This window comes from Pongo pygmaeus, chromosome 21 (genome assembly GCF_028885625.2).
Source record: "Pongo pygmaeus isolate AG05252 chromosome 21, NHGRI_mPonPyg2-v2.0_pri, whole genome shotgun sequence".
NCBI classification, from domain to species: domain Eukaryota; kingdom Metazoa; phylum Chordata; class Mammalia; order Primates; family Hominidae; genus Pongo; species Pongo pygmaeus.
In genome coordinates, this window is record NC_072394.2 from 31,135,523 (window position 1) to 31,144,678 (window position 9,156).

General features: G+C 49.8%; 1 protein-coding gene across 1 annotated transcript in view; it reads right to left on the reverse strand.

Moving 5' to 3' along the window:
• Positions 1-1,525, reverse strand: part of TMC2 (transmembrane channel like 2) — a 108,543-nt gene extending 107,018 nt beyond the window's left edge. Inside the window, exons 1-2 of the mRNA XM_054466653.1 lie at positions 1,443-1,525; positions 782-829 (exon numbers count right to left, since the gene is read on the reverse strand). Of these exons, the coding sequence (XP_054322628.1) occupies positions 782-829; positions 1,443-1,476 (82 nt within the window). The 5' untranslated portion in view covers positions 1,477-1,525. The remainder of the gene's footprint in view (positions 1-781; positions 830-1,442) is intronic.
• Between the last annotated feature and the right edge of the window lie 7,631 nt (positions 1,526-9,156).

Consider the following 9,156-nt stretch of genomic DNA (forward strand, 5'->3'; position numbering starts at 1 on the left):
CTGAGGTCAGCTCCCCATTGATGGATTACAGAGTGGGGCCAGGACAGGGCCCTCCCTCCCAGAATGCGGGAGGAAGGAGATCTCTTCCAACCCCCCAGAACCCCATTGCTCCCCAAGATTCTGGTTTCTTGCCTACTAGTGTGGGGTGCAGGAGCCAGCCCTGCTTGGGATGTGAAGGGGGAGAAAACAGCATCGCATCCGTAATATTTTGTGACATGAAGATGCCCAGCCTGTGAGTGTGGCTTCTGCCCCTCTCCTCTGAACCCTCAGTCTCAACCAAGGGGTTTCTCTCCCGCCTATGGTTTCCTTGGCCTCTCCCGCTTCTCCTGGACAAGTTGGCTCCCTCACCGGCTCACGGGAGAGCTGTGGTCACATTCCCAGTGGGAAGGTGATGGAGCACCCATTATGCCTACTACTTTTTGGAGGTTAAGAGTGTTCCCCCTGGAGTCCGGGGGCCTGGATGTGAGTCTGGCCACACCACCCACCAGAAACCTGCACCGAGCTTCCCTGCCCTCTGTCTGGTGAATGTTGACTGCTTCCCAAGGCTCAGCTCAGAGTGTCACTAACCCTGGGAGTCTCCCCTGACACCGAGGGCTGAGCAGCACCTTCTCTGAGTGGTACTCTGCCCCCTCCCATGTTAAACACCTTGCCTCCCAGGAAGCCTCCATGAATGAGAGGGAAGGAGATGAAGGAGAATGTTGGATGGGTGGCTGGACTGTTGGGCTGCGCAGAGGACACCCAGGCACTGCAGGCTCCCCAAAGACCTACCACCCCATCTCACCTGTGCGTGGAGAGCCGCTCCTCGCCCGCCCTTTCACTCCGCCTCGTGCTACAAGAGACAGGATTGCTGACAAATGGCTGACCTCTGGTGAGTCCCCCTCCCTGCAGACCCCGGGTCACTGTGGGACCCCTCAGCTGGTTTGTGGCTGCCTCAAACTGGGACCCACCTCCAATGATTTTACTCAGCAAATTATAGAGTCCCCTGCCTGTGACATTTCTCTGATACTGTCAGTCATGAGGTCAGAACATCCCCCACCTCCTGCCCTGGACAGAGACAGAGACAGATAGAAATCTGCTGAGGGGCTTGCTTGGAACAGGCAACCCTAACCGAGACAACAGGAGGCTGAGAGGTCCCGGCAGACTCTGAGGAGCATGCAGCGGCCGGGACAGTCTCCGGTGCTGGCCTGAACACAGGCGCTGTGCACAGGTTGTCTTGAATCCTGCTAGTAGCCCTGCAAGGAGATGATGACCACCCACATCTCATGCACGAGGACGGGAGAGGTTGAATAACCAGCCAAGGTCGCTCAGCGCTCAGGGGGCAGGCCCTGGACTCAAACCCAGCTCCTCCCTATGCCTCTTAAGACCACATGTGCTTCCCCCATCCCCTGCTGCTGCCCAGGAACCCCGTGGGTGGGCCCCACAGGATCAGGACATGGACTCACCTTCCTCTTTCAGGTCATTTACCTGGTGGCTCATGGTCAGCAGCGCCGCCGGGGTCCCGCACAGGCTCACGCAGAGTGCTCCTGTATGCACGCCTTCAGCCTGGGCTGCTTTCCTGCCCTTATGGTGGCTGGCCTCCCCTCCTAGACCTGACAGCAGCCAGGGCTTCTTGGTTTGAGATTGAATGTGGAGGTGGGTGAAGTTTGGGGGAGACAGACGGGTGAAGGAAGGCGGCGAGTTCCCAGCCCATCAATCCGGCCACACACTCCTCTTCTCAGGTTTCCCCGCAAAGAGGCAGCGTGGCCTCACGTTTCAGGCATCACTTATACATGAGGGGCCCTGGACGGGCCAGGAGCTGCAGGATTATCTCCCGGCAATGATGCTGCTGGCACTCCAGCCAGAGGAGGTGTGAGGAGCATCCCAGGCCCTCTCCCACTATCTTGAGTCCCTGATTGGTACAAAGTGCCAGGGAAATTCTACGATGTTTGTTTAAGTTATTACTTGGGCTTCTGTTTAAAATGCAGATTCTGGCGTGTGGTGGTTCACATCTGTAATCTCAGCACTTAGGGAGGCGGAGGCAGGAGGATTGCTTGAGCCCAAGAGCTCAAGACCAGCCTGAGCAACATAGCGAGACCCCATCTCCACAAAAAGAAAAAAAAAATAATAAATTGTTAAAAATAAAATGCATATTTCCAGGAGTGGCACTGGGCATTGGAATCAGTCAGTCTGTGCCAGGCCCTGGGAGCCTGCACTGTGGATCCTGCTGCAGGCGTCCTGAGCCCACACAGATGAATGTTTCTGCTCAGCCCCTGCCCCCTCCCTCAGCAGCTTTTCCTCCCTCGCTTCAGGGAGGCACAGATTTGGCTGCTTTGAAAACCATCACTAAAGTGTCAGAGGGACCCTCTGGAAGGCAGTCATAAGGTCTCAGAGTGTGGAGTTCTTAATCTGGAGTCCCTGGAACCCCCAGAGCTGTGGATGGAATTCTGTGAGTTTGTGAATAGTGATGGAGAAAATACTACACTTTCACTTTTCCTAGCCTTAACTGTGATTTAGCATTTCCCTCAATCATGAATGTAAGCAAAGACATGTGATTTTTGACTCAGCAAAAGTCACAGATATTTTATTCCCCGATTAAACCACTGGGGATGTCTCAAAATATCTTACATGTTATCACAACTTCAAAATTATGATAGTTAGAGACCTGCCATGAAATCTTGTTATTTAATTAGGAAGCATATATTGTCATTATATGAAAGATATTTAAAGTGATTTTGATGCCTATTTCAGGATCATTGGTCTCCTTTGTAATCCTAGTGTTTTATTTTACGGATTTAAAGTCTGTGTTCTGAAAAGTGGTCTGTGGCTGGGCGTGGTGGTTCACGCCTGTAATCCCAGAACTTTGGGAGGCCAAGGCAGGCGGATCACCTAGGGTTGGGAGTTCTGGACCAGTCTGGCCAACATGGTGAAACCCCATCTCTACTAAAAATGCAAAAATTAGCTGGGCATGGTGGGATGTGTCTGTAGTCCCAGCTACTCAGGAGGCTGAGGCAGAATTGCTTGACCCAGGAGGTGGAGGTTGCAGTGAGCTGAGATTGCACCACTGCACTCCCTGGGTGATAGAGTGAGACTCTGTCTCAAAAATAAAAATAAATAAATAAAAATGAAAAGGGGTCTACAGACCTTACCAGGATGCCAAAGGATTCTATGACACAACAGAATCAAGAGCCTGCCCCAGAGCAAGTCTCCCGTGGGTGTCAAGGATAGACCTAGCCTCTCATCATGCCCATGTACTTTCTCAGGGGTCAGGAGTAGGAGTGCCTGTCCTCATGCAACCTTGGTGAGGGAAGGGGCAAAGGAGCTACCTCTAAAATGCACGTGCAATAGTTCATCTCAAGCTTTTAAACTTTTCTCTTTGTCCCTCACCTTGGTCTCTGACCCAACTGGTTCCTGCAGGGCCTCCCCAGTCCCCGGGGCCTGAGGGCAGTGGGAGGATCTCAGTTGCGCTCTTTGGCATCCATACTGCAGGACTGCAGCAGCGAATCTCTCTCCCCACCAGGGTCATCCCAGTGCAGGACCCCCATCCATGTGAGAAGCAGCATGGGCAGCTGTGCAGCCACAGGACAGCCTGGCCCAGAGGACTGGTGAGTAAGGTTTCTGCTGGGGGTGCCCCAAGCCCTCTCCCCTGATGAGTGAGGACCCCCAGCAGCCCTTTGCCCTGCTCTTGTTGTTCTCTGTTGCCAGAGGAAGAAGGCTTTCTACAACACCTTCATCTCCGGAGAGAAATTCCCTCCAGATAGGACTATCAAATTCCCTTGCACCTGACTGCCCACACTGTCCATAACTCCACTTTTCTCCTCACAGATAAAAATGAGCACCCACTAGGGTCAGAGTCAGTTCTTGGCTCTGGGGATTCATCAGCAAATGAAACAGAGACCCTTGTCCTCAGGGGCTGATGTGTTTTTGCTGGGTTTAGCCCTTGGTGTCTGAAGGAGTGATCTAGGAATTGGCAGATTTCTTCTCTTTCATGACAAATCCTGCTTTCCACAATTATTTCTATGGAATTCAAAAATCCAAGTTTGGAAGTCAAATGCTGAACATAGAGTATTTTGCTTTTTTCTTTGCATGCCACTTAGATCAATTCCAATGCTTCCTGAGATAAATACACATTCAGGCAAGAGGGAGCAGGTCTCATATCAGAGCATGTGAGAAAGAAAACGACAGTGATGTCTTAAAACTATTATCCTCGCGGCATGTGTGTTACGCACTGCTCTGTGCTAGGTCCTGCCCGGGGCACTCTTGCCCCAATCTCTCTATTTCTCACAACAGCCCAGTGAGACAGTGTTGTCACTCCCATGTGTCAGATGGAGAAAATGAAAAAACGCAGAGCCCTTGTGTCTCCTGGGCAGGTCTGTGACAAGAGATCAGTTGAGTCTGGGTCTGGAAGTTGGGATATGTGGCTTTGACTTGGGCTGACCATTAAATCCCCAAGTGCCTTCTTGTGAAGGCCACTTCTGGGCTGTGGTTTCCTTGTTGTTCAGGGTGAGACTCTGTAGTGGATACTGCCAGTGATCTGCCCAGATTCCCTCTCAGAGCAAGTGCACGCATCCCCCAGGGCTAAGGCACATAGCAGACCCCTTCTATGGAGGAGAGTTGCCCTTGGTCCAGCAGGGGCTACTGAACCCTGAGGTAATCCCATCACCATCCCTGGGTTAGCCTACAGCCACGGATGGATGAACAAGGAGGTATGACAGCCCAGCCTCTGTCAGAAATGGGAACAACTTATTGATGTCATTCGCATCCCAGAGCTTCCTGTGAGATGAGCCAGAAGCTGGACTCCAGTGGGGTCTTTGCTCATCCCCTTCCCCTGCCCTGTCCTGCTTCTTGCCTCTTCTCCTGAGAGCACCCTCCACCCCCGCCTGCCTGATCTCAGGCTCTGCTGTTAGGGAACTAGGCCTAATGTTGCCTTTTCTAGAAAGGCAGCTGCTCGTCCTCCTGCATAGGCTGGGGCGGGAACTGAGGGAGCTAGGCTGGTGGGGATGAAGGGCATGGGGAGGTGGGAGCAGGGATGCTGATGCTCACTTAGACCAAGGGGGAGACAAGGTCCAAGAGGAGGGTGGGACAGGCCTGAGTACCCCTAGGCTGGCCCATCTAGGGCTTGGACATAGAATCCAAGGTGTATCTCTGAACCAAATGCAAGGATTCTATAACACGTCTGTCCTTCTAGCCTCCAATGACTATTAGGATTCTACTGCCTTTTCCCCAGTCTTCACTTACCCACCCCCGAGGGTTAATATTAAAAGCAGCAGAGCGACCTACATAGTTTGCAGGGCCCAGTGGAAAATGAAAATGTGGGGTCCCTTGTCCAAAAAGCAAGAAAAACAAACAGTTAAAGATACTAAAATATAAAGCCTTTCTCTTTCTATTTAATGTCATTCTGAGAAAACTCAAAATTTTAAATTATTTGCATGCATCCCACTGTTCATCTGTATATTGAGCAATACCAGGTTTCAGTGCAAGTATAAGAGTACTTGACTCCTATGTGGAATCACTGAAATGACGCAATTTGTATTTTGTAGCTTGTACACGTGCAGGATTTCAGGCTTATCAGGACTGTAGAAATGCTGCACAAAGCTAACTCAACGGTTTTACTTCACGTCTTGATATGTGCATATTCTACCAGTGTTTCCTGCCTTTGGCTTACTGATGAGTGAAAAAGAACTGGGAAAAAAAAAAAGGAATTATGGGTTGCTCTATCTTTTGCTTTTCTTCTGGGTCATTATTGTCAGCCTACGTGGTTGGCTAATCCAGGGAAGTAACTTGAATGAAAAAGAATAGGATAGGGTCCCTTAGTTGTCATGCTTCTTAGAACACCACTGCCTTCTTTTAGTGTTTGAAGCAAGTTCTGGATTAAATGGGAAGTGTAGCCTCTCTGGGCTGGAAACATTCCTACACATTTAACCACAGATATTACACCCCTGCCTTGTACTGGCTTTGAGTCTTGCTAAACTCCCATGCGTCGTAGGCCCACTGGAATTATGTGCTCAAGGGGCATCATATATGGGACATGCAAATAGGGCGGCATATGTTCCTATCTCCTCTGCTCATGTACACACCCCATTGTCCCATCAGACTTCCCCTCCTGCTCCTTCTCCTTCTCTCCTCCTCCTCCTCCTCATTTTTCCTTCTTCCTTCTTTCTTCTTCTTCACAGGCTCAGGCTAGAATGCAATGGCATGAACATGGTTCACAGCAGCCTCAACATCGTGGACTCAAATGATCCTCCTGCTTCAGCCTCCCAAGTAGCTGGGGCCACAAACAAGCACCACTATGCCCAGCTAATTTTTTTTTTGGTTGTTGTTTTTTTGAAACAGAGTTTTACTCTGTCACCCAGACTGGAGTGCAGTGGCGTGATCCTGGCTCACTGCAACCTCTGCCTCCCAGGTTCAAGCAATTCTCTTGCCTCAGCCTCCTAAGTGGCTAGGATTACAGGCGTGTGCCACCATGCCTGGCTAATTTTGTATTTTTAATAGAGATGGGGTTTCACCATGTTGATCAGGCTGGTCTCAAACTCCTGACCTCAAGTGATCCATCCACCTTGGCCTCCCAAAGTGATGGGATTACAGGTGTGAGCCACCAAGCCCAGCCTTAATTTTTAATTTTTTAAAATTATTTTTTATTTTTGAGATAGAGTCTCACTCTGTCACCCAGGCTGGAATTCAGTGGCATGATCTTAGCTCACTGCAACCTCTGCCTCCCAGGTTCAAGCAATTCTCCTGCCTCAGCCTCCCAGGTACCTGGGATTACAGGCATGTGCTACCACGCCTGGCTAATTTTTGTATTTTTAGTAGAGACGGGGTTTCACCACGTTGGCCAGGCTAGTCTCAAACTCCTGGCCTCTAATGATCTGCCCACCTCGGCTTCCCAAAGTGACGTGATTACAGGCGTGAGCCACCACACCTGGACCAATTAAATTTTTTTTTTTTTAGAGATGGGTCTCACCATGTTGCCCAGGCTGATCGTGAACTCTTTAGCTTATGCAGTACTCCTGCCTCAACCTCCCAAAGTGTTGAGATGACAGGTGTGAACCACCATGTCCAGCCCAAAAGAAAAATTCTTAAGAATTTCACTATAGGCTGGGCGCAGTGGCTCATGCCTGTCATCTCAGCACTTTGGGAGGCCGAGGCAGGTGGATCACTAGAGGTCAAGAGTTCAAGACCAGCCTGGCCAAGATGGTGAAACCCCATCTGTACTAAAAATACAAAAATTAGCCGGGTGGATGTGCCTGTAATCCTAACTACTTGGGAGGCTGAGGCAGGAGAATCCCTTGAACCCGGGAGGTGGAGGTTGCAGTAAGCCAAGATCATGCCATTGCACTCCAGCCTGGGCGACAGAGCGAAACTCCATCTCAAAATAAAAAAGAATTTCACTATGGTGTCAGCACAGTATTAGACCAAGTACAGGGCGCTTCTGAGTGTGGAGCCATGAGCAGCCACGCGCAGGCTGCACACTCAGGAAGCCCACCCTTCAAGACAGCCACAGCTGAGAGTTACCTGTCACTGCCTTTCTGCCAGACACTTGCCAACCCCTTTAAATGACTTATTGAATCATCACAACAACCATTTGAGGCAGATTGTCTTATTATCTTTCTTTACAGATGAAAAAATGGAGGCTTAGATGTGATGTGTCCCAGCAGTCCCTGGAGACAGGATTCAGCCCTGTTGACTGTTCTTACTCCAGAGCCCAGGCTTTTATTCCCTACACTCTTCTGACCTCTTGGGAAAAACCTGGACCACACCATATCCTCCTTTCCAAAGGTCCCTGTGTTTGCCTCCTACCTGGGCACTGGGCTGCTGGCCCTGCCCTTCAGTTACTCTCTTGCATGGCAGCCAAGGCAGCCCCCAGAGCAGAGGTCTGACTTCATCTCCCCTCTACTTAAAACCCTTGGCTGGGACTCCATGGCCTAGGGGTAAAACCCAGACTCTCTAATGTGCCATCCAAGGCCCTGGAGAGCTCCAACGCCCTCCAGCCCCCTCTGCCTCTCACTTTCAGTGCAGCTATTCCTACCCGCTAATGTGACTTGCTCTTATTCGAGGTACTAGAACTTCTCTTTGTCTTTGCTCCCACTATCCCCTCTGCCTGAGGCACAACTATGAAGACTGCTGACTTCAGGACATGTGGCAGACCCCTGGGCACACTGCCCACCCAGCATTTTACAATATAACTTGGAATGATGTTTCCTAGCAGAGCTATAACCCTAACAAACTGCCAGGTGGGGTCTGGTGTCTGAGCAGAGCATTCCAGCCTCTGGGAAAATTCCCTCTCTGCTCTGCCCTTGGGTTTTGCCTCATCAAGATTTGCCTTTTCTTCATGGTGGTCTTGATATGCCCGTAACTGGAAACCTCTCGATTTCACACATTTGCAACTTTTAAAGGAAAAGTGGCACAAAAATGTGTTTTTAACTTTTTGTGAAATACTCCTTTTCTTTTTCTTCATTCTTCTTAACGCAATACTTTATCTAATACTATTTGAGTAACATTTATTGGACATTCAACTCAAACATTATTCTGAAAAGTAATAATATCAGAGTGTTGTGCCCTAATGTTATCAGGATAGTGAATGTCCCTATTGCTAGAGCTGAGGAGGGTGAACTCTGTACTAATTCTCGTTCATGGATATGGCTTGCTCAGAGAAAATAAAACCCCAGGACCCAATACGACAACAACAAAAATCACATGTGCAATCTCCACCAAAAGTCACAGGGCGTTCAAATCCAGGGGTGCTTTTGTCCCCAAAGCCTTTATTTGGGGAAGCTTCTTGGGCCATCTTGTTAATTTATCTCTCCAATTAGAAGTATATACATATATATATAATTAGCTGTGGGTATCTGCTTACAAAACATCCAGTGTTGCTCACAGAATGTTGTAAACCGGCACAGTGGAAAGGATCCAGTTACGCCAGCTAATACCCTAGCTGGATAACATGAGCTGGCGCTATCTCAAGGATGCTGCCCTCCACTTACGAACCCACACCAATGAGCTCGGTGCTGGGGTAGTTTGTGGCACAGGGTGGGAGACAGGCCATAGGGATCTGGACGGTAGCAGTGTGTCCCTGAAAGCTTTGGGTTGTGTAATATGAACAGTGCTTCTAAGTTTGTTTGGTCAGAGTCTTGGTTCCTTGACCTTTCTTGATCAGCACTGAAGGTGGGGCAGAAGGGTCCT